Source organism: Colius striatus, chromosome 1 (assembly GCF_028858725.1).
Source record: "Colius striatus isolate bColStr4 chromosome 1, bColStr4.1.hap1, whole genome shotgun sequence".
Taxonomy (NCBI): Eukaryota; Metazoa; Chordata; class Aves; order Coliiformes; family Coliidae; genus Colius; species Colius striatus.
The window spans coordinates 61,018,455-61,043,479 of NC_084759.1; the positions used below are offsets into that span (position 1 = coordinate 61,018,455).

A 25,025-nucleotide genomic window follows, 5' to 3' on the forward strand; every position below is an offset into this window, starting at 1 on the left:
ACTCCAACTCATACAGAAAAGCCTATTTCTTTCCTTCTTCTGTTGACACACAGTACTGTGAGAGTCATGAAGTGGCAAACCTAGTTACTTTACTAAAAACTGACTGAAGTTTCCTAGAACTATTCATCCTAAAATTCAAAAAGCATTGGTTGTTTTTCTGGGATTTCAAATGTTGCTAGAAGGAAATGAGTCTGTAAGTTTGATTCACCAAATTCATATCCTCATTTCAGCATCCATACAGGTCAAAATTATGCAGGGCAGGAGAACTCCAAGCCTTTAAATGCCTATGTTGATGTAGGCCTTGACACTCTCATCACACTGAAAAAAAGACCTTATCTTTGCCCTCATACATGGTACCTGTGTGTTCCCATACCAGTCATGTCCCTGTCAGTTAGTGGGTAAAATAAAACCCAACTGTCAAAGAGGGAGAAAATGTTTATTTCCTTTAAAAATAATTTTTAAAACCCAAACCTGTCATTCCATTACTATGGACACCCCCAAACAAACAAACAAAACCCTTAAGGTAGTAACACTTCAAATAATGGATCCAGTGTCAGCGTTTTCCCCGTGAGCAGAATAAATCAGAGTATGGATAAGTTTAATAGCTTAATAAGATTAAGCTTTAGTTTAATAAGATTAATAGCTAAGCTTTTGTTCATCATAACAAAATTGAAACAAAATATCTCTACAATTAAAAAAAAAAACCAACAAACCCATTTGTGAGCACCTATAGACAAAAATCCCATATTTACTTGAACCTTCAAGTATCAATGGCACAGTAAAGCTTTTGGCATCAAGCACTTCTCTAGTTTTTAGATAAAGCTTGAACATAGTATTTAATATAAGCCAGATTTTTGAAAAGACTTTAAAAAAAGAGAAAAAGGAAACTAAGAAAGAAAACAATTACCATTCTGAAGAATGGATTAACATAAGTAACAAAGTACCTCTCCTCTCTGAAAGATAAATGCACAAATATTAACACAAAGTAACTTGTAAAAGCTTTTAAGTAGTTTGGAAGGAATTTGGAATGCTTTATTTCCTTGTGAAATACTTTGACTGATCTGGAGAGCCTGCAGAAACTATCACATTTCATTCCAACACACTCTGTAGCACTGGCAGCCTTGGTCACTCTGGGGAAGGAGCCACAAACAGTTCTTGTTATTCCAGTCCTGGACATGAACCAGGTCATTTACACCATTCTCAGGGTGTTTAGGAGCAGCTCCACTGGACAAGAGGAGTATCAGAAAAGTACTTGCATGGCTGAGCCACAATACTCAAGACACTGTTGAGAGCAGAGGAAATGGGTTCTGCTTGCTGACCACAAGCTTTTGATGCTGATGAGATATATAGCCTTTAATGTGACCCTGGCAGAAGGAGAAAAAAAGACAGTGTTAGTACTGGAAGCTGGTAACACAGTGCCTATAACTTCAGCAGTCTTCAGACAGCATCAAGCAAAGCTCTGTGTGTATACTCAGTCACCACTGAGCTGCTGAACTAAGGATCAAGTTTATGGGCCAACTCAGAGTAAGCAGAAAGCTGGAATCATAATCCTGTCTGCATGCTAATGGTGCTGTCAAGACTGAGAGCCTGTGGCCAGGGGCCCCTCCTGCTCTGCTTACAGTGCCCTGAAGAGACAGAGCTCTACAAAAGGATGGACCCAGGTTGTTCTCAATGATGTCTAATGGTAGAACACGGGGCAATGGGTACAAGCTGGAACATAACAGGTTCCAAAGAAAGACAAGAAAAAACTTATTCACTGTGAGAGTGACAAAGCACTGTACCAGGCTGCCCAGATGGGCTGTGGAGTCTCCTTCTCTAGAGACATTAAAAACCCACCTGGACAAATTCCTGTGTGACCTACTCTAGGTGGTCCTGCTCTGGCAGGGGGATGGGACTAGATGTTTCAAGGTCCCTTCCAGCCCTTGAGATTCTGTGATTTAAAATCAGGATTTTAATCCATCCTAACAAACTAATAGACATAGTACATCCTTTCCAGACATAGTGTTGTAACACTGAAAGTAATCTTCCAATCACCTGATCCCACCCTCTGTTACTACACCAAAGAACCTGTTTCACAAAACAGAGAAGTGGTTCATTTTCTTGCTGATACTGCAATGGTGCTCCAAAGGCTCTGATTTATCAGAAATCTCCGGATTTCAAGCCTTTATCTGCCTATTCATGAGCAGTCAAGATACATTCTGTCTCTAAGTGTGAAATAAACCCAAAAATATCTGGTTTCAACTTTTTAATGAATGTCCAGTCTCCTACTTCAAATGCAGAAGAACAAATCCTTTTTGATCCCAGATACATTTTTTCTATAGCTGCATAAATACTGACTGAAAAATATGAATGTGAGTACTGGATTTGTAATGTAAAAACTTCAGTTTTAACTGATTGCTGCAAAACAAGCAGGAACTAAAGGAAGCCATCAAGGCAAATGAAAACCTTTCACTTTGGGCAAAAGTCAGTCAACTGCTTTTAACACAAGAAAACTTGGGATTACTGAGATATATATATATATATATATATATATTTTTAAACAAACTTTTATTCTCTACCTAATATTTTTTACTGTCTGAAGTCTGGAAGGAGTGGAGAACAAGTGGTGAGTACATACCATATATATCAGGTTAGCTAAAATGCACTGGACCTCATCAATATCAACATCCTCTACTTGCATGAACTTCAAGGCAAACAGAAAGGCATCCAGAGACAGTTGATGGGTTTTGAGGAGTAAATATCTGAAAGAAACAATGGTGAAAAAAAAACCCCTGTTACTGAAAATAACAGAACCAATCACTTAAAACAATCACTGTAAAAATTCTGCTGCTTTGAAAAATGGCCTTGCTACAATAAATTCACTTTAACAGGAATTCAGCTCTCTGACAGAACTAAGGAGCACATATGTTTCCATTTCAGTCCTAGGTGAAACTATATTAAATCTGCTTTTGCAAAAGTTTGTAATGCTTACACTTTCTTAAAGAGATTTCTGTACGTGATGATTTTCAGCTTCTCAAGGATAAGAAAGATTCCACATCGAATGAAGAAGGTCTCTTGCTTTGTCAGAGCGTCATTCAGCAGGAGAAGATTGCCTTCACTACAAGGATGAAGAAACGAAAACATGAGAAGATCTCACCTAAACAAGAAAAGGAGTTGCCTGAACATCCCTCCCCTGCCTTCCTCAATCATCCCAAATAAATATCTTTTAGTTAACACTTTCTGAAGTAACTCACAAAGCAATGAAACGACCACCATACCTCACAGCTTTTGTTACTTCAGCAAACTGCATCAGGTCGTACTTTTTTAAGAGCTGAATTGTTGGCATATGGCCCTGAAAAATAAATGGTTTCCAAGTTTTCCAGGGTAAAGGTAAAAAAGCATTTTAAATGTCATCTAGCAAGCTATAAAAACATTTGTTAGAGAGAAATGTTTAACCATCTTTTGTGCTAAACAAGAAGAGGTGAATAAAAGTATTTGTAAGTCAACCCCTTTGACCCTGCCAAACGTCCCGGAATTCAACTCACAGTAAGTACCTATTTATCATGGTTTAGGAAGTCTTAATATTTTTTATTGTTGTGGAACAGTTCTCAAACTTGTAAAATCAAGACTCTGTGACATAAGGTCTAGGCAGATCCAAATTTGATGTCATGGCTGTATGATCTAATCTGCCAATGGAAGAATCATGGGAATCCCAAGCATTATTAATAACACAAGCAGTGCTTCAGCTCTGTCAAGTGCTAACTCAGCCTGTAACACAATTTTTTCTTCACTAAGCCTCTGTGTGGAAATAAAAATGCCCTCTCAAAAAAGAATACATAAAAAAAGGAAAGAAACTTTAAATTTAAAGAAACAAAATTAATTTTCATTGCTAGATCAGACTGAAACAACTACACTATCAAAAAGAAACTTTGAGGGTTTTTTTCCCCTCTCTGCACAGCAGAGATCAGATTGCACATAGACTTGGGTCAGACTTTAATTTTAGTTACCATCACGCTATGCTGTTGGTAACTCCTGGTTGGACGATTAGCTGAGAGCAGAGCTCAGCTGTATGTTTACTGAGAGCTGCTAGGAATACAAAAAAACAAAAAGCCAAACATCCAAGCTATTTGAGTACAGTTTAAAGTCAGTGTGAACATTTGAGCTCTGATTCAAAAAAAATAGGAATTGTAGCAACAAGGAACTTTATCTAGTTTCTTCAGTGGATCTTGTACACTTGAGTTGCTCCACTAATTCTAGGCACCACTTTGAGGCAGTTGGGGCTGGGACAAAGTTTTTAGGAAGACTGTTAGTTTTTATCAACCCTACCTTTGATTGATCTGAAAACAACAATAAATAAATGGAAATGAAAACCAGAAGCCAATTATATACCTACTACACTTCCCCTTTAACCACTTGACACTGCAAAGAGCGAGAAAGGCAGCACTAAATACAAAAGGGAAGATGGTCATAAAAAAAGCTGGGGCAAAGGTGGAAAATGGCAGCTCTCAGAAGAAGGTGATGGCAACATTGCCCATGGGTTACTTTGGTAACAGGGCCAGGAACAGAAAACTCTAAAATCTAGTTCTTGTTCTTTCACTCACACTGAACTAAGCATTAGCATAACCCCACTACCACGGGGATACACAAATGCTAGCACAGCACATGGCAAAGGACGGGAACAAAAAGCAGAGATGTGCTTAATTCATTTAACAGAATGATGAAATCATCAAATAGTAATCAGACTTCATTGCTTTGTTCAAAACCAAAATGCTCTACTTCATGACCCTTCTGACATGCCTCTCAGAGGGCAACTGTACAAGGCACAAATTAAAAAGTCAAAGGTAAGAATCTCTTCTCTCCTGTGGCAAATTCCCTCTCAACGATCTTCAGACACCTGTTTGCACAATTCCCTTCCCTTCACCAGGTGAAAGGAGATTTCTGCTAGTGAAACATTCCCTGGTCCATCACCAGACAGGCACTCTGCCACATGACAGAAGTTAAACTGTTGAGTGCTTCTGCAAAGAACTCAAAAATTATCTTTATCACAAGAACACACCTCAGGTTGCACCTTGAAGAGGAGTGGGAAGAAGGCAGTGGGAAAGGAGGGTGGGATTTTTGTTTGGCTTTTTTCCCCCCCTCTTGCCTTTCTCCTTTCCTGTGTTGTTCTAAGTGACAACTCAACATTTTTTGATCTTACATAAAGTGTGTATATGCTTGCTCTTAGGGGTAAGGCCCAGGTAGCCTCTGAATTCCAATCAGGGAAAACCAAGGCCAATACAAGCTTGGTAATCTGTCCCAAAAAAATGTATTTAGAAGAGTAACATCTACTCACCAACAACATTTTTACTGGCAGCAGGTAGATCAAAATCATTCTTTTGTTCTTCTGGCTTGAGCGGTGACAGTGCTCAAAGGCAAACGACAGATACTCTTCAGCTGCAGACACAAATAAAAGTGACAGTAAATGAGTACAAACCAAACAGATTAAAACTGTAACAGATTAAAACTGTAACCCAAATTCTGTGCTCAACGTCCATCTCTACCTTGAACACATGACATTTGAAATGCTACAAAAAAGAACCACACCAATCAAAATGTATTATGAAAAATGCTTTAAGAACTACTGGAGATTCACACAAAATACAAACTATTAGCAGAAAAAGAAGTCCTCCTTCCAGAAACTCAAAGGGAAAGTAAGTCAAAGAAAACCCATCAGTGTTGAGACATCAGAGGTAACAGCTACAATCAATATTGGATTTTTCAGCTCACTTTGTAGTACTCATATTGTAGTACTATTACAGGATATGAGAATCTCAAGAAGTGATGATGAAACACAACTCTATTTTTTAACAGATAAAGTTCCTCTGTGGATGTATATTGCACATGGTGCACACATCTGCTGAGCTGCACAAATGAGCCAGTGACATCACACAGCACAAAAAAATCTCATCAGTTTTCACTGGGAGAGAAAAGCAAGAAGCCTGATAGGCAAAAGACACTGTTCAGAGCAACAAAACGAGCTCCAGAAGAGATCTGGGTCAGGGGCTTCAGTCGGTAATGAAAGTTGTGCACCTCTAGGAGCATGTCTATAGTGAACCTACTAGAAACACGAGAAACGTAGTTTATGCATCTTCCAAAAATCAATATGCTGAGAAAGTAACTCTACAGTACAACTTGTTGAAGACTTCCTACATGGCACAAAGCCACTTGAAGAGTACAAGAGAGTCACAAAGTCTCCTTTGTGAAAAGTTCTGCAAACTGGAGGCTCACACCATTTACTATGCATGCAAGTAATGCATAAGACTACAGTTTCAGAACTTCACTGACATACATATTTTAAGACTGTGCACATACTACAATAAGAAGTGTCATGAATCACAGAATGGTAGGGGTTGGAAGGGACCTTTAGAGATCATCTAGTCCAATCCCCCTGCAGACACAGGGTCACCTAGACCAGGTCACATAGGAACATGTCCAGGTGGGTCTTGAAAACCTCCAAGGAAGGAGACTCCACAACCCCTCTGTTTTTCTTATGTTTAAATGGAACTTTTTGTGTTCCAGCTTCATCCCATTACCCCTTGTCCTGTTGCTAGCTACTATGGAAAAAAGGGATGTCCCAACCTCCTGACACCCATCATTTAGATATTTGTAAATGTTAATAAGATCTCCCCTCAGTCTCCTCCAGACTAAACAGCCCCAGTTCCCACAGCCTTTCCTCATACGAAAGATGTTCCATTCCCCTGATCACCTTGGTGGCCCTGTGCTGAACTATCTCCAGCCCTCTTGAGCTGAGGAGCCCAGAACTGGACACAGGGCTCCAGATGTTCAGTGATAACATTCAGGATGAGTTGTTCCATCACTTTTCCAGGAATGGAGGTGAGGATGACTGGCCTGTAGTTTCCCAGGTCGTCCTTCCTGCCCTTTTTGAAGACTGGCGTGACATTGGCCTTTCTCCAGTCCTCAGGCACCTCACCTGTCCTCCATGATTGTTCAAAAATGATGGAGAGAGGAGGAGAGATCATCCAGTCCAATCCACTGCTAAAGCAGGTTCACACAGGAAGGCATCCAGGTGCGTTTGGAAAACCTCCAGAGGAGGAGACTCCACACCCTCCCTGGGCAGCCTGTGCCAGGGCTCCCTCACCTGAACAGTAAAATAGTTTTTTCTTGTGTTCAAATGGAACTTTTTGTGTTCCAGCTTGTGCCCATTATCTCTTATCCTGTTACTTGAGACAACAGAAAAAAGTGTTGCCCCATCTTCTTGACACACACCTTTCAAATACTTGTGTTAATGTAATCCCCCCCTCAGTCTCCTCTTCTCCAGACTAAACAGCCTCAGTTCCCACAGCCTTTCCTCATCTCTGATCTGACCCAGCCTGTGGACCTCGAGGCTTTTAGCATGATCAACACAGAGACACACTGCACCTTCTAAGCACGTTTTGAGCACACACACACAACAGTCAGATTTCACACCAAGCAGACAGACTTTAAATCTGCCTCATTGACACACAGTACCTTGCTTAAAGTCACTGTCAAACATGGCTTTGCGCCCGACATAGTACTTGTATGTAACCCGCTGTGCCATACTATATTCATCCTTCAGGTTGGAGCTGTCAATTGCTCTAATTAAGGGCTTACACAGATGGAGCTTGTTGATCTGTTAAAAAGAAAATCGAATTGCTTTTTCCTTAGAGTGTACATGAGATAGTATGATACAAGAAAGGGTGGATTTGACTTAGAATATGAAATATAAAGCACAGCTTAGCAGTCTTGAACCTTACCTTAAAATAGATTTTAAACAGCTGATTCACGAGAAACAGCATGCCCCACTTCTTGGAATCTTCAATGCCTGCTCGACTGTCATAAGAAAAGAAAAAAGAAAAAAACTCCCTACTAGTACTGAACACTGTAACAAAATATTGACTTTGTCCTTATGGGAAATTACCTCCACAAACATTTCACAGATTTTAAAGGTAAAAATAGGTGTCTGGGAATAAAAGTCAAGGCCAAACTCCTTGCCTCAATCCATACCAGCAGTATTAAAACAGAACATGTGTCCTCATCTTAGACTTAAACAGTTCTGTTTCTTTTCTTCTCAATGTAATTCAAAGATATATGCAAAATATTACTCATCTGCATCAGGGTCCTCACTCCAGTCCGCAGATAAGGCACTCAATAGCATAGCAGTTGTTTGCAAGGTGAAAAATCAGATGGAAGGAAGTGCATTCTCTCCCCCTTGGAAGTGTTAAAATTGCTAAGAGTGGAAGTGAAAGAGTCACCTCTTTTCTACCTAATCATAATAAAGCAAACTGCACAATGTGGCACAAAAGTGTTACTCTTTCCTGAGAAACAGGGATATCATCAGGACTTCCCAACCACATCTGCTAGCAACGCCAAACCTGAAGGAAAGCCTCTCCAGCTGTACTTAAAGGACAGCAGACTATAACAAGATGAAACAAGGCTCAAAAGTGTTTCTTCTTACCCAGATATGGTCTTGGTAAGCAGGAAAATCTTAGGAAGAGTACATTAAATAATTAACAATTTAATAGTGCAAGTTTTATAGAGGATCCTTCACTTACGTGTCACTGGCACAGACCCGAAAACAGCTCATCAGCAGCTCTGCTGCTTTTTCCAACATGTCGCCAACTTTGCTTTTCCCTTTCTTCACTAGCTGTTGATCTGCCTATCATGACACAGAAAGAAACAATATGTAATTCTGCAAACTGGTTCACTAATTGTGAACAGTTTAATCCCTTAATACAGCATTTTATAAAGTGTTACACTAAAATATTTGTTGTATCTGTGATCTCACAAATCTAGAAGGCAGTCACAGAATCTCAAGGGCTGGAAGGGACCTCAAAAGATCATCCAGTCCAACCCCCCCATGCCAGAGCAGGACCACTTAGAGTGGGTCACACAGGAACTCATCCAAGTGGGTTTTGAATGTCCCCAGTGAAGGAGACCATAACCATCTGGGCAGCCTGTTCCAGTGCTCTGTCACCCTCACAGTGAAGAAATTCTTCCTTGTATTTCTTTGTTTCTCTTTTGCTCCAGCTTGTACCCATTGCCCCTTGTCCTATCATTGAACATCACTGAGAAGAGCCTGGCTCCATCCTCCTGACATCTGCCCTTTATGTATTTGTAAACATTAATGAGATCACTCCTCAGTCTCCTCTTCTCCAAGCGGAAGAGCCCCAGCTCACTCAGCCTTTCATCATAAGGGAGAAGCTCCGCTTCCTTCATCATCTTTGTGGCCCTGCACTAAACTCTCTCCAGCAGCTCCCTGTCCTTCTTGAACTGAGGGGCCCAGAACTGGACATAATATTCCAGATGTGGTCTCACAAGGAAAGAGTAGAGGGAGAGGAGAACCTCTCTGCATCAACTACCCACAGCCCTTGTAATATACCCCAGGATGCCATTGACCTTCTTGGCCACAGACACATTGTTGGCTCATGCTCATCCTGCTGTCCACCAGGACTCGCAGGTCCCTTTCCTCTATACTACCCTCTAGGAGTTCGTTAGTTGGAGAAGCTCCTGAACATGCACCTAATGCACAGGAGGACAGTCTTTTGAAAGTAACCCTAAATGCTGGTTTTTTTTATCACCACTAAGCAGCTCTCAAACTAAATTCAGAGTCATGTGATAGCTGAAATGGAGTATTTACAAGTCAACTCAAGTTTTCAAAGACCAAGGGTGTGGCAAAAACCAAAATCTAACTCAAGAGAGTCTTTTGAACAAAACCAAACTAAAAGGATTCCCCAGTTATGGAGTTTGAGGTTTAGAAATTATACTTAAGTTTCTCTCCACAGCCACAAGGTTAGATTTTATTTCTAAGTCATATTCAACATTTTCTAGTAGTAACACACACTGCTAAAACCTGGGACTTTCAGAAGAAATGAAAGGCATACGTTACAGCAGCAAGATAAAAAACAATGAGTTGCCAAGACATAGGAAAGGTCCACATGAGGGTGACAAAGCAGTGGAACAGGCTGCCCAGAGGGGTTGTGGAGTCTCGTTCCTTGGATGTCTTCAAGACCTACCTGGACATGTCCTTCACAACCTGATCTAGGTTGACCTGCTTCTGCAGGGGGGTTGGACTAGATGATCTCTAAAGGTCCCTTCCAACCCCTACCATTCTATGATTAATGAAGAACTTAAACATTAAAGATGAGGAGGGCGTGGAACTAGCAAGTAGATTATTTGTGCTCCAATTCACTGGCCTTAGAAAAATAACCTAAACTTGGGGGTTTTTTGCTTGTCAGCAGTTCTATGGGCTCAGCAAGAGCTTCAATGAGCATCAAAAGCAGAACACACAGATGGAAGAGGGAAAAGGAGGCAGAAACCAGATCTACTCACATTATTAGCAAAAATTCGAAGATCGAGGGCAACAGCATACATAATAGGTAAGGCCCTGGAAAAGTAAAAGACAGTGTACTTAGCATGTGCAAATTATATAAGTAAGATGTGAGGAGTAAGAGTTAATAATATATGAGTTTGAGGGTTTTTTGCTAGATGGTCATAAAACTAGAAAAGTACACATTAATCTCTAGAAATAAAGAAGGATGAACTTTTTAAAAGGAAAAGTCTCCAAGATCTCAGAATTTCAGAAATCCTACACTGGAGGAAGAATTAATTCTGAAATCCTTTTTTATTGTGGCTTTAATAAAATTCCATCTCACCTTAAATGAGTTCTTCATGTGTTTACTTATGGATCATTCCACATAATTAAGCTCAGATATTTAGTTTTCATACTTTTGGACCTAAAAACTCAAACAGGCAGCAAAAGCAATTAGGCTGCATTTAAGTATCACTGGAGATAAACTATAGGCATAATTTTACCTTGACTACTATGGTATTACATCAGGGAGATAGAAGAGTCTAGTTTCTAGCAGCTCAGTACATAAATATTATGTACTCACCAGTTTTCTTCTTTATGTGCTTGAAATGCTCGCAGGAAAGATGTATTGTATTGAGGAGAATTTAAAACACAGTGACATGAAGTACAGATTTCAAAACCAGCAGTTGAATGGTACCATATATTACTACATGAAAGGGCAGAAACCAGAAAAGCAGCAAGAAGATACAGAGACAGGATGCAAAGATGCACTAGGGAAGAACACAAGCACAGGCACACACTCCTCAGTGTGGCAGAAGTAAGAAACACTGGCCATCCAGAGATCAAACAGCAGCTTTCTTTATCAGTATCTTTCCCTACAGCCCAGTACAAGCTGAGAGGTTTATCAATTATTTGAAGGCCCTCCTGTACTTAGCCTGACATTAGTGTTCTATTTTAGAGCCAAGAAACAGATTCTTTCTTAGTCCTACAGAAAGCTGAAAGGAGGAAAGTGCATCCAGATTTCCTTGCTTAGGAACCTAAACAGCTGAAGTTTACTTGGAAGCAGACCACATTCTATTAGATTTTAAAAGGAGTAAAGACAGCTTACTCTACAAGAAGACAGACAGTTACTCTGAAAAGAATAGAAAAGATTTATGGAAAAGGATATTGCACAATAACTGTTTGACATTTGTATGCTTCTACAAAGTCATGGTTTCCAACAGCATAAGTACACCTGTCAAGGAAAAGGCGCATTAGTGCATCAGAAAATATCATATACCTAGGACAAACATTTCTTTTTGCCACTTAATGGGCAGAGAGCTTTCTAGTTTATTTAAGAGACACAGAAATTTGATTAGAAATGTTCCTAACAAAACAGTGTATTTTAACACAGTACTAAGCTGGATAATTGGCAAAAATTTATCTGAGATGAACAGGGATTTGTTTATATAATATGTATAGTATCAACTGTATGCCAATGCTTATGGAAACTGTCACTAAGATTAGCATAGATTAAAAATATTCCAAGACTGCTGAGAGTGAACTAAAGACTGTCTTAATGCAGAATTTAAAAAAATAAATACTTCATGGAATTACTTAGATCTTAAATTTGTCCTAAAAGTATTTTCATGACTAAAATTCTCTTTAAAAAATATTTATTTCCCTTACTTATTTCACTCTAAATTCTTGTGCAGGTATTAAACACAGAGGAAAGGAAACAGCAAGCACCAAAACCAAAGCTGTGTAAATGGCTATACACACACAACTGCCAGGTACAGAAAGAAAAACTTTATTCGGAAAGAGAATGTATTCCTTCCAACCCTCCCATTCTATGATTCTATGATTTATTTCCTGCAGTTCTAGTATTATTTATAAGGTTAATATTAATACTAAGTCTTCAGATAGTAAATAACTTTAAAATAACTAAGTAAACTTAAGGATATCCTTCCCCACCCCTGCTGGATGCCTCACAATTGACTTGACATTCCTAGTCCATCTTTACCTTAGGTGGGCTGCAAACATTTCATCATATGGTGGTTCCAAAACTTGTTGACACTTCTCCTCTGGAGATGGAAGCTAAGTATAGAATAAATCAATGAAACATTAAAGAAACAATGCATCAGAAACAGAATATCATATTAATATTTTGTCATGGCAGTTTTATGCATGCATGTCTTTGCTAGCTATGAGAACCTTACATTATACTCATAATCACATCCAATGTATTGAATTCCTAGTGTGCAATTCTGTCTCCAGAACCTGATTAGAGATGAAATTAAACAGCCTTAAATAAAAGCATCCAAAATGCACACAGCACAAACACTGGACCCTTGCTACCCACCAGTTTTCTCTTTATAGTCACTTTCACTTTGACATGTTATTAACTAACATAGACCTGGCCAGAAGGGACTTGCAAGACTGTATCTATCCAGAAAACAATTCAAGGTGGTACACAAAAAGTCATTCAGGACAAAAAATGGAAATAGTATCATAGAATGGTAGGGGTTGGAAGAGACCTTTAGAGATCATCTAGTCCAACCCCCCTGTCGAAGCTGGTTCACCTATATATCCTTTCTCCTACTTTCAGCTGGGGAAGGATGAATTTCCTTCCCAGTAGCTGGTACAGGGCTGTGTTTTGGATTTAACGTGAGAACAATGTTGGTAACTCAGCAATGTTTTAGTTGTTGCTAAGTAGTGCTTATCCTAAGTTATGGACTTCTCAGTTTCCCATGCTCTGACAGTAAGGAGGTGCATAAGAAGCTGGGAGGGACATTCCACACTGCAGGACATCACATCCCGTATATAAACTGGGGGGAATTAGTGGGGAGGGGCACATCACTGCTTGGGTATCGGTCAGCGGATGCTGAGCAAGTGCATCACTTGTCTCTTCTTCAGATTTATTTCTCTCTTTTTGTTATATTTTCATTACAATAATAATTATTTTTGTTGTTATCATGATATATTTTATATTAGTTACTAAGCTGTTCTTATCTCAACACACAAATTTCACTTTTGCCCCCACCCTGATGCTTCTCCCCATCACACTGGCTGTGTGATGCTCAGTTGCTGGCTGGGATTAAACCACGACGTCCTTGTAAGAACAAGAGAAACAAAGCTACAAAGGGATCTGGCTCCAGCCTGTGAAACAGATTTCTGAGGTTTATCTCCAGTAGAAATTAATCCACATTGAGAGCTAGGAAAACTGGAAACAAAAAAGGTCAAAATCAGGCTCTCACCTGTAGCCTTGGGTTTGCAACGTGTGGATGTTTAAACGATACCAATTCTGCACAAAATTGTCCATCTCTGCTGTCAATGGCTTCTTGTACCTACTCAAGAAAACAGCCACATTACAGAATGAAATCCAGCCACAGTTACACATTCATACAACTACAGAAGACACTTTCTCATTACCACTGTTTGCCCACATCAATACCAACTAAAATTCAAGTTTTTAAAGGTTTAAACCTGAACTAATCAATGTTGTACTTTCAAAACACCTGTTTTTTCAAAGAGGCGTCAGGGAGAAGCAAGGATGAACGCTATGATGACTTTTTTACTTATTTGTAGGATGCAAGCAAACCAGAGAATCCTCAAACAACCTACGTGGGTTCAGCACTGTAAAACAGCAGTTGTGAGGCAGATATGGCTAAGCTCTTTCAGTTCCACTTGGCATCAAACATATATGTGAAGGCATAAACAATCTCTGAGTAACACTTAAAGATGAAGACAGGTAGATTCAACACGTAGCCATCACTCCAAAGGCTGTTCTGATATTAGAATAGCAGCTGTACAGAATACTTTTGAAAGCTGTCAAGACCATAAATGTTATACTCTGTGGGAAAATAGCTGAATTCAACTTCCTGCTAAAGATAACTCTTTGCAAAAAACAGTCTGAGCAGCTTATTCTAACATCAAGCTGGAAATTTCTTCAGTTGTGCAAGTAGTTTTAGAAATTACTTAAGAGTTTCTTTCTCACTGCTCATGCTTTATTTCTCATATTTCTGTGTCCTAATAGGACAAAAAAATTGAAACATTTTTGCTGTACAGAAAGCTCCCATCAAATGAGAAAAATCACAGACTAAAATAGCAAGGGAAGCGGCAAAATCAACTGCAATCTGTCTTTCAGAGATTGGTGGAAGGTTTTATCAAGTAAAGGAGAGACAATTTTGTGTTTTGGAAGTAGTTTTTCATACTAAATGTTAAATGGACTGTCAGCTGGATAAAATGCTGACTTTTCAAGAGCGGATCACTATCCTAAGAGATCAAGAGCGGATCACTATCCTAAGAGATCTCAGACACTCCACCTTTGAGATTAAAACCCAAACAATTACTCTTTGTGACCTTCACTTAATTGACTTGGCTGAAGGCAGTAAGATGGTAATGATGAAAACACAATGGTTCAGAAAGAAGCAGTAAGATTGGTCAGGCTAAAAGACTGACACTAAGAGTGCAGTCCAGCTGGCATCTGGTCCTTTCTCTCTACCCTCCATGCCGTATATGTTGCATCTCTGCACACTCTGCATCCTTGTACTCCTTGACTTCCCAAGCTGAGCTCATTATTGCATGTACACACAATCTCACCACTTCAATTCTTATGGAAAAACGACTTCACCACCACAACATCAATTAGCAACAGACGTTTCCAGGTGTACATCTTTGGTACACAGACCATACACTTAATACTGGCTTAAGATGTACATTCCTCTATCGCATGGCACATTCTAGGTTGATTTATTCCTTAAACAAGCCAACATATTTACACCGAAGCAAAACACATCTACATACTTTAACCGTGCCCATAAGCAAACCAACTTGCTTACCTGCTGCAAATATTGATTTATGGTGATGTGTGCCATTGAAATATAAACAGGCGAGGCAGGAATCCCGAATAAAACGCAGTTGTCTCACATCCTGCGAAACGGAGCTGATGAGAAAGAATGGTAAAGCGGGAGAGTCTCGCACGGATCCCCTCTACATCCCGAGCAAACGCGGGGGAAACTCTATCGACCCTAAACCGCGGGCAGAGCAACACGGCGGCGGGGAGGGCTGAGCACAGACACATGCTGTTTGCCGGGAGGGTGGGGGGTGGGAAACCTTGGCACAAAGGAAGAGAGGAGGAGGAAAATGAGGATGAGGAGGAGGCCGGAGCGCCCTGGAAGCCCACAGATACTGAAAGCGGAGGGTTGACGCTAGAGGCGGAAGGAGCGGGGTAGCGGGCGGAGAGCGGCATGCCCCAGCCCCGCACCCTCGGCATACCCCTGGCATGCCCCTGGCAGTCCCTACCCCATCCCAAACCCACCCGCAAGTCACAGTGCAGCGCTTCCAGCAGTCGGCGCGGCGCAGCACGGCACGGAACGACGCAGCCCGACCCGATACGGTCCGGTCCGCTACTTCCGGTAACTGGCGCCGCGTATCCGGCCTCAGCAAGGCACGGTTGCCCCACCTCCAAGTGGGCGAGAGGAACGGCGGGGGGGGGGGGGGGGGCGGCACGTGACACGGCCCACCCACTGGCTTACCACGCCTCTTCTCCGCCCGCAGCGGCGCCCGGGGCGGTACGGCTTTGCCCCCCCCCCCCCCCCCCCCACGATAGCCAATGGAAAAGCCCGACGGGCGGGGCCGTGGGCGCGCGTCACCAGGGAACCTCGTGCGCCCGGGTGTGCCGCAAGCTCGCGGGCAGCGGGGGTCGCGCTCCCCGGGGGTGGCGTGGGAGCGGCCGCGCCTGCTCGCACCCGTCAGCTCACCCCATAAAGGAGGCGAGGGGTAGCCCCCGGGAGCCCCGTGTCAGTTTAACTCGGGAGAGCGCTGCGGCTTGGCCCCTTGCCTCCCATCCCTGCTGGCTGTGCTATGGGGAGCCTCGCTGCCTGCCAGGAGCGCTGGGGCTTCTCTCACGCTTTGCGTCCAAAAAGTTGAAATCAAGCATTTAACTCTTGAAGCCATTGCTTTTAATGGCACTAACGGGATGTGTGTAAAACAAGGGTCCTGGCAGGCTGTGGCCGTGAGGTCCAACCCGGGTGTACCCGGGTTGGGCTGGGGCCTGCCGGTGTCAAGGATGTAGGCGAGCTCTCGGGGCTGCTGGCTCTTCTGGGGGACAAACTGAGGTCAGAGGGGAATCGCGGCCGTTCCTTGGCGTGGTTCCGCTTCGCGGCCCGGGGCGCGAACAACAAATAGAACCAGACGAAGTAAGGAGGAACACCCTGGCTATAAGGCGATGGCGCGGAGCTGCTGCTGCCGCCGCCGCCCGCCCGGCCCCGCGGGCTCTGCCCCGACCGCCAGCGGGCGCGGGAGCCATCTTGAGAGCGGGGCTGGCTCTACGGGAGCGCCGGGGCGCGGACGGCGAGCCGGCCGCCACGGCGCCTCGGGGAGGGCGGCGGGAGGCGGGTGGCTGCCAGTGACTCCCGGTCCGGCGGCACTTGGCAGCTACCCGCGGGCAGGGCTGGGAGGCCGGCGCGGTGGGGGAGGGCAGCTGGGTGGCGGAGGAGGAGGGGAGCGGAGGCGGGGACCAACCAGCCCCGGCCCAGCCCAGCGCCTTGCCCCGGCCGGCCGGACACGGCGCCCGGGGCGGAGATGGCGGACGAGCCCCAGAAGAAGCCGCACTTGTCGGCCTTGGTGGGGCACACCAACGGGCTCACTAAGCCCGCCTCGCTGGCCGCCGCCACCCGCGCCGGGGGAGGAGGAGGAGGCGCGACCGCCTCCTCCAAGAAACTCGTGATCAAGAACTTCAGAGGTGGGTGCGGGCCAGGCCAGGCCCTATGCCCCGGCAGGTGCGCCCAGCTCCGCCGCCCGGCTCGCTCCCGAGCTTTGTTTACAGCGGGCCCGGCCGTTCCCCGCCCCTTCTCAGCGGCAGGCAAGCAGCGGGCCGGGCCGGGCCGGCGACAGGGGCGCCCCGCCGCTGTCACCCGCCCCGCCGCCTTATCGAGGCGAGAGGAGGCTGCCGCTGGGCTGATAACTCTCCGCTGCTATCACCCTCCCGCGTTAAGAGCTTACGGGGACACGCGCGGGGCTCCGTGCGTGGGGGCAGCGGGAGGAGCAGCGCGGCGACGACATTGCGCCCTGTAGGAAGCGGGCTGAAAGCCACCTTAGTGTCAAAACTAATTAAAGCAAGGCGAGGGTTACCTTGCTAAAAGTAACGCGGCGGTAAAACACAACCACCCGGTCGTGGGAGCGGCCTCAGGTCGCCGGCGAGGTCGCGGTGCCGGCGCTGCCCGTGCCGGGCAGGGTCCGCGCCTCGGCCCCGGGCGCCCCGGCGTGTGTGAAGGGGTCAAAGGCACCGTGCAAAGGTTTCGTCGCATGAGAGGCGGGGAGGGGTGGGTGGGTTCGTAACCAAACATCTTGTGCCAAACGTAAACGATCGCGCACGGCATGGCCGTGCAGGACATAACGAAGCGGAGTGAGAGGGGTTGGTTAGAGACTCCTCTTGGGCTGCTAGTGTTCGACTACCTGTATCTTCCTTCACAGAAAGACCCAAATTACCGGATAATTATACTCAGGACACATGGCAGAAACTTCATGAAGCAGTGGGAGCAATACAGAGTAGCATTTCTATTAAGTACAACCTTGAAGAGCTCTACCAGGTAAGATGCCTAGGTTTGGGTGTTGGTTTTTTTTTCAGTTTAACAGAAGGAAAATAAACTGCTTTGGGGCTTTCACAGAGCTACATGTCTAACAGAATGCCTTTTGATTTGTTAAAATGTTCTGAACTCTTCACTCCATACTCTATTTCTAGTCAGTGTGCAGTTTTATATATTAATTCCTTGGAGAGCTACCAGGCCTATAAAAAAAGCAGTTTATGCTGGGTGACACAGAAAGCTGTGCCTGGCCAGGACTGAGGTTTAAGTCTCGATATGTTCAATACAGTGCCTACCCAAGATGAAAAAGGGATGTTACACTTGCTGAGTTATGCAAATACTTGTTTCATGATAATTTGTCTTTTGTACATGGTATGGTCTCTTGTGAATAGTGCTGTCGAAATATTCGTTATTATTAGGTACGAACAACTGGACTTCAGCATCAATACCCTTTGGGGAATTAAAAAAGAATCTCGGTTAAGCAGGCAACAAGCTGTTAGTTTACCTGTGTTTTTGAGTACTATTTACATTTTCATAACAATCAGGATCTTAGCTTTTTTATTTAAATGGTGAAAAAGCATTTCTGGAACATCTGAACTACTAGAGCAGGGGCTAGGGATTGTAAAAGAGAGAAATGCTCATTAATCATTTATTCCTTCCTACTTCCACAATTTAAATGATTTTGTATTATTTAAAATGTATGTGCTTTAAGATATATAACTGAATTAATTTTTACAGCGATGATGTTATAAAAATTACTGATGTGCTAAATTGTACATAGCTTAGATTAGTGATGAATTTTCTGTGGATGTAGGTATTTGATCTGCAGATGGGGATCTCGTTGTTGTGTGCTGAATACTTAAGTAATTATTGTGCTCACTTAAAGTTTTCTATATGTTTAGTTGAAGTAGGTTTGATGTTGGCTGCAAAGTGCAGACTGGTGGAAGAGAAAGCCAGCAGTCCATATTGGGTCCACACTTAAAAAAAAAATCAGGATGGTGTTTAGAGCTGACTGTACTTTCTCTGTGATTCATTAGGGTATGTAATATATGGGTGTGAAAGGGCTGATTATGTAAAGGCAGGTGGACTTAATAAAATGTATCCCCTTTAAATAGAGAACTTGACCACGATACATTCATCTGTTAACACTTGCAGGTTTGCAAAGTTTGAGTTACATAATACATTTTTTGCTTTTAAACTCAGCTCTTGATTAAATCATACTTTTTCATGTCTACCTGAAAAAAACCAACAAACCCACGAATGCTTTGTGGTACTTAACTCATTTTTGGAGGCTCAGAAATGAGATTATAATTCTGTGACTGAAAAATCTCTGGGGTACAGACTTAAGTTTTGGCAGAAAAGAGCGAGAGAGATTTCAGATAAACCATAGAGAAAGAACTGTACTTCTTGCTTTTTCCATTTGTCTGCGTATTTGTAAAAACTGCACAAGGCCAGTCCAATATTCTGCAAGGCAGCAGTGCGAATCAGCAAGATTTCTGCACGGTGAGTGGTGGCAGTCAAAGTTGCCTGTGCATAGATGGTACTTATTCTCCTGCCAAAGGAATAAAAGATGAAGCTCAGCATCTATCAGAAACCTGATCTGTACTTACAGGTCATTTTAACTGCCTGTTGGTGTGCACCGAGTTGTCCACAGGGGAAAATTTCTCTATGTGCATCAGTTCTTAATATCAGGGGTGGGTTTTTTTGTGTTTATGTGTGTCTTTATCTGACATTATGGGAGGAAATGAGCAGCCTGATGGAGTTCAGTGTGGTGAGCGGGCTGATATACCAGCCTGCCTTTCAGCTTTCTGATTTATTTATTTATTTTAGCACAGTGGCTGAAGAAAAGCTGAAGATCAATGACAAGGCTTTGTGACAAGCCTGAAGGATACTCCTTTCCAGGCATTAGAGGCAGCATGGGATCAGGCATGAAGGTGCTTGGCAGGGACATAGTCAGTGAGCAGTGGGAAGGGTGGCAGCCAATTTTTTGTGACTAAAATAGAAATAATGTCTGTGATTCGTGGTAGATTGGACAGATTTTGATAGAAGTAGCTTATACTTGATGGGACAGAGAAAGTGGGGCAGGGCAAAGAATTGCTGAGTGAGGAGTGAGTGATTAAAAATAATGGAAAAAAGAAAATTCCATTTGCAGCAAGGTCCTAAATAACCTGAAATGGGGCAGCACCACCATTCTGGAGGACACGGAGGAGGACAGAGTAGTAGCGAAGGAGAAAAACCCAACATGATGAGAGTCTTGACCAGACTTTTATTTGGATGGATGGATGAATAGGAAGAGCTATATTTTAGGAAGCATAATGTGTGAATACCTACCTACAAAATGATTATGTGCGAATACTGTTTGTTGCAGATGTCAGTTTATTTATCTGTTTTAGGACCAGATGAAAAACATAACATAGGCACCTTCTGATAGTTTTGTTTGTTTGCTTTAATATTGTATAAAAATTGAGGAAGCTGTAGTTGATGTGCATTTAACTACAATGGCACCAGCTAGGTTAGAATTACCCCATGGAGAGATCTCTGGGAATAAGATAGCTTTGTGTTTTGGAAGACAAACTCTTCAGGATATTAGATCATATAGAAGAGATAATACAAAAAGTAGCAATAACTTGCATGCAGAGTGTTAAAGGAGAAGACTCTGTTCAAAACAAACTATTAAAAGGCTGATTTGAAACAGAACTTTTACTAGATTTGTGTAGATGAAGAGTCTGAAAGTTATATCCTCGTAGATGTGATAATTACTGTAGCTTTTTTTCCAAGCTAATTATGGGCAAGACAAATAAAAGTCATATTTCTTCAGAAAGGCAGCAAAAACTTGAAAGGTGAAGGAGGAGGAAATTACTGGGTTTCATGCCTCCCTCCATCAAAAAAAGAGAAGAAACAGCTAGTAGATGCTGCTATCAGATGATACAGCTGCTTTTGAAATTATACTTTAACCCAATACTGTTGCCCAGAGAAGCAGCCCCGCTGTCCCCCAACTTCTCTCTTGGCCCATGCATTTCGATAGCCCATGTGTTTGGATTACCTTAAACTGAAAGAGAGTGAACCCTTCATCAAAGGGTTACACGCTGACATTAGGCACCAGAGTGTTTGGCATTGCAAAGAAATAAGACACCAAAAAATGATACAATTTAGGTAAAACTGAGTAAAGGCCAAACAGTGGGAAAATATTGAACATTACCAAAGTTCGTTGATGTTATCAGAAGACTTGTCAACAAAATGATACTATATATCCTCTGGAGCAAAGGAAAACTTTGTTGTGTCAGTTTTAGTTGCCCAGGTGAAATAGTGCTCTAAGTCTTAGGCAGTGTTCTCTGCAGCATAAAAGCATAAGGGCAGTTGACGTGAAGTTAAAGACAGCTGCATTTTCAGTTCTGAAAATCGTATCCAACTACTTTGGATAATTTTCTATGAAGGACCAAACGGCCAAAAGTATTTACTGTAAACTTTACTGTTCTCACAGGACATTTATCTGTCTTCACAGGACGTTTAGCTGTCTTCAGTTGTGATTCATTTCAGATGCTGTGGTCTATTAATAAAATAATTTATTGTAATAGAGCACACAAGTTAAAATAAAGTGTGCCTGGAACAAAGTCTAAATATAGGCAGTGGTATCAAGCAAGGCTATGTTTTCTCTTTGGCATTCTCATTGAGTTTCTTGTGAGGAGAAAACATCAGCGTAGGACACAGTAGCTACTGAATAGCCGACCAGCAGTGTTCTGCAAACAGCCAGAGCTCTCTCAGCGTAGTCTGAGTCAGCTGTGTAACGATTTATGCCAGTGTAGTGACCACAAGAACGTTGGGTTTTGGGTAGAATCAATCTTCTTGGTCAACTACGGATAAATAAACTAAGTCCCGTGAGGTCCCAGTAGATCAATTCAGGTCTTTATTTAACAGTTAATATGAGGGGGATTTGTTTGGGTTTTGTGATATGTGTGAATCAGGGGAAATTATCAGAAAGAAGCAGGTTAATAAAATAACAGGAGGGCGGCTGTATTCATTTAAAGAGGTTGAAATGTCTACCTTAAAGTTATTAAGATATGAAGATATTTGGAATTACGGTGTTTCCATTCCTCCCTCCCCCCCAAAAAAGAGTGCTGGAGGATGCACCAAATGGACCTACAGGAAGAGTTCTGCTGAGAAGTATTCTGGCAGGGAAATTATAGTAATGTTGAACAGCACATCTGAAATCTGACCCAGGTAGTGATGGTAGGCCTTGATTGTACACAGGATCTAGCAGTATAAGAAGGGATAAAAATCAGAAAGGAATCCTGAAGTGTTAATTTTTCTACATAGTTTAGGTAATTTCATTTCAGTGTTTTGTTTTTGTGCACAGCTGGGACAGATAACAGTGATCCTTTTTTTCCCCTTTGTTGTTGGTCTTGATTACACAGGCCTGAAAATTTGAGTTCTTTTTGTTTGTCTCATTCACAATCTTTTTTTTTTTTTAGGCTGTTGAAAATCTCTGCTCTTACAAAGTCTCTGCTACTCTGTACAAACAGCTGCGCCAAGTCTGTGAAGATCATGTGAAAGCACAAATCCTTCAGTTTAGAGAATATCCTTTTGTCATGCAAAGAAATGGTTAGAATTATTAGTTTAAAGCATTATTTTTTTAAAACAACGCTTTGTACAAATTACACCAGAGTTTGCTAATGTGTTCAAGAGCTTCTTTGACCATTTATGTATTTACAAATCAAGCATAAGCAACTTCAGCCATCTAGGAGAATAATTTTTGTGTACCCATAAGGAGCATGCTAATTATGATTTATTCATTATTTTAGTAGGAATGCAGGTTTTACACCTGATCTAAAAAAATGTCAACAGCACTATGAGATTTAATGGCAGATATGGATTTTTATGGCAAGTGAGTAGTGGAGAGGCTTACAGTAGCAGTGGGTTCATTACCATGGTAATTTTCAGCAACAATGCCCCCCATAATATAATTCTCAAACCTAAAGTGCAACTGTTTGGCTAAAGATAACTATGGAGCAACGTATCACAGGGGCATTCAACAAGCCCTTTAGATATCTTCTGTGTACTTTGGCAGGTTCTTGGGAGAAAGCTTTAGGATTAGGAGATCACTTGGCTGTCTTGGGATGCACAGAGAAGTTTCATAGTAAATTTCCCCCTAGTTTTCTGAAGTTACATTGCTGGGCTTTCCTTTTGGATAACTGATCAAAGAAGTACCTGTAGATGTTCTCTGGACACCTGGGTGCAGCCAGCCCTGTTTCCTAAATCCCATCATGCTTTGCATGCTGAGACCGTGTGATAGTTGTGTTTTGTGTAGTAGCCTAGGGGTTGTGCTTGCTCAGGCAGCAGGATAAAGAAAGTCTGTGTCTACCTGGCTGATCCTGGACAGTGCCTTAGCAAGCAGATACTGGAGAGTGCCGTAGTGAACTGATACTATAGTACTTTGAGTGCTAGCAGTGTTTTCCAGGTCTCTCTGTGTATTTTATGAACAGAAAATGATAGGTTAAAATGGAAAGAATCAAGGGACTGAGGCCCAGAAAGAATCTTCTTTCCAGGTGAATGCCTTAAATGTGCTTTGGGTTGTGACTCATTTTCTCAGTTCACTGCATTTTGCAGGTAGGTGTCTACACTCATAAAGAAGACATATTCTTTTCTTTCCTTTTTTTTTTTTTCAACCTATTATTTAGCTAAGTCCCTACATGGGTTTGAGTTGTGTGTTTTGGGTTGGTTTTTTTTTTTTTGAGTCTCAGTCAAGTGACTGATTCCCACATAGTGTATAAGAAACATAGGTACGTATATCAGCGTTATTATTCACCTCTTACATGGCAGCTGATTTTTTTCATTACATTTACTTTGATGCATTTAAAATCATATCTAAATAAAAACTACAGTAGTCTCTTAAATATAGCTCATAGTTTTTTGCATCCTTACCCTTTCAGACCTCAGATGATCTCTCAAGAGATATCTTAAAAATGGTGTTTTAAAGTTTTGCCTTTTTCCCACCCTCTGACAGAAGTGATGATTTGGAGAGTTGAGAGTTTTATATTTTACAGGTATACCACTTTATATCCCAATGAAATGAGGTCAGATTAACCACATTTGGTCAGAGGGAGTTGGAGATGATACTATTCAGGACAGGAAGGTAAAGCCACATTTGGATTTACTCATATGGCACATGAGAATTCCTTTACTTGTAAATAACAGTCGTCTCTGTTGTGTAATGAAGAAAACTCAGTAGCTTACTTGGGGAGACCTGGAGATGTATATGAAAAGAGAGGTATTTGGATTTGTTGAGGATTATTTAGAACTGTAATTGCTTTTAAGAGATTAGGGTCACTCCTGTTGTGCACAGCGTGAACTCATTAAACAAACAAAATAAACCTTTCTATCCCTCTCACCTCGGTTGGTGACGAGGTTGTTTATGACACTGTTGTTGTTAAAATCTATATCGAAGTTATCCAGCGCAGCCACTAGATGGTATTACTGAAGAGCAGTGAGTGTTATTCCTTGAAAACATAGGGAGGCCTTTTGGAGAACTGCCAGCCCCAGTGCTGGACAGAGGCTCTGCAATTAACAATTTATCCCTGGGCTGTCACAGTAACATCAGAATATCCATGGAGCAGCTTTGCTTAATGGCTGACAAAGATCATCTATAGAATCTGGCCTCAAAAGAGACTCAGCAAGCTAGTTTTCCTTAATAGGTTCTGTACAGATTCTCTGGATAGCGTTTTATTTTTAAAGAAGATAAATAAATGCTGGCAAGATCATTGCAGACAAATGGTAAGTTGAATGTTTGTTCAGAATACATATCCTTGAGGTGTGAAATCTGGCCAAAAGGAGTTTGTCATGGTTTTAACTTGGGACTGCTTTGCACCTCCTCCACAAAGCTTCTTCAGCATTGCTTTTCACTTTCTCTAGCTGGGTGCAGTTTTGTTGTTGAAAACTTATGTTCTGTTGTGTTAACTCTGACTTCCATGGGTTTCATAAAAGTTGGAAAAATACAGAGAAATATACTAACATCTGTTTTCTATGGTTGGAAAGAAAAACTAACCAGGCTATGCTGAAATTGTTTGCTGTTTATAATTTTAAGGGATTGGGGAATGCACAATCCTTGTTTTTAGGTGGCTTCAAGAGCAAGGTTAATTTGGGGCCTTTTTTTTTTT

At 42.1% G+C, this 25,025-nt stretch overlaps 2 protein-coding genes across 10 annotated transcripts in view; one reads left to right on the forward strand and one right to left on the reverse strand.

Moving 5' to 3' along the window:
• Positions 1–415: 415 nt before the first annotated feature.
• PCID2 (PCI domain containing 2) lies at positions 416–15,740 on the reverse strand. Of its 2 annotated transcripts, none has more exons than XM_061996963.1 (15): positions 15,609–15,740; positions 15,130–15,220; positions 13,546–13,635; positions 12,312–12,385; positions 11,476–11,543; positions 10,893–10,932; positions 10,330–10,384; positions 8,553–8,656; positions 7,755–7,830; positions 7,489–7,630; positions 5,312–5,412; positions 3,258–3,331; positions 2,972–3,097; positions 2,618–2,741; positions 416–1,364 (listed from the first exon to the last, which is right to left on the reverse strand). In XM_061996963.1, exons 2-15 carry the CDS (start codon positions 15,163–15,165, stop codon positions 1,275–1,277), a joined length of 1,200 nt encoding a protein of 399 aa, XP_061852947.1. In that variant the 5' UTR covers positions 15,166–15,220; positions 15,609–15,740; the 3' UTR covers positions 416–1,274. The 2 variants fall into 2 exon arrangements, with proteins under 2 accessions (XP_061852947.1, XP_061852942.1); XM_061996958.1 differs by having other exon boundaries at positions 15,130–15,233.
• A 1,057-nt stretch (positions 15,741–16,797) lies between these two features.
• CUL4A (cullin 4A) overlaps positions 16,798–25,025 on the forward strand; it is a 37,063-nt gene continuing 28,835 nt past the window's right edge. For 3 of the 8 annotated variants that reach the window (XM_061997026.1, XM_061997034.1, XM_061997043.1), the window contains exons 1-4: positions 16,798–17,033; positions 17,765–17,880; positions 22,344–22,447; positions 24,573–24,642. In XM_061997026.1, the coding sequence (XP_061853010.1) occupies positions 16,874–17,033; positions 17,765–17,880; positions 22,344–22,447; positions 24,573–24,642 (450 nt within the window). In that variant the 5' untranslated portion in view covers positions 16,798–16,873. Of the gene's footprint in view, positions 17,034–17,465; positions 17,587–17,764; positions 17,881–22,343; positions 22,448–24,572; positions 24,643–25,025 lie in introns of those variants that run through there. The other 5 variants (XM_061997000.1, XM_061997009.1, XM_061996992.1 and 2 more) reach the window with 4 other exon arrangements.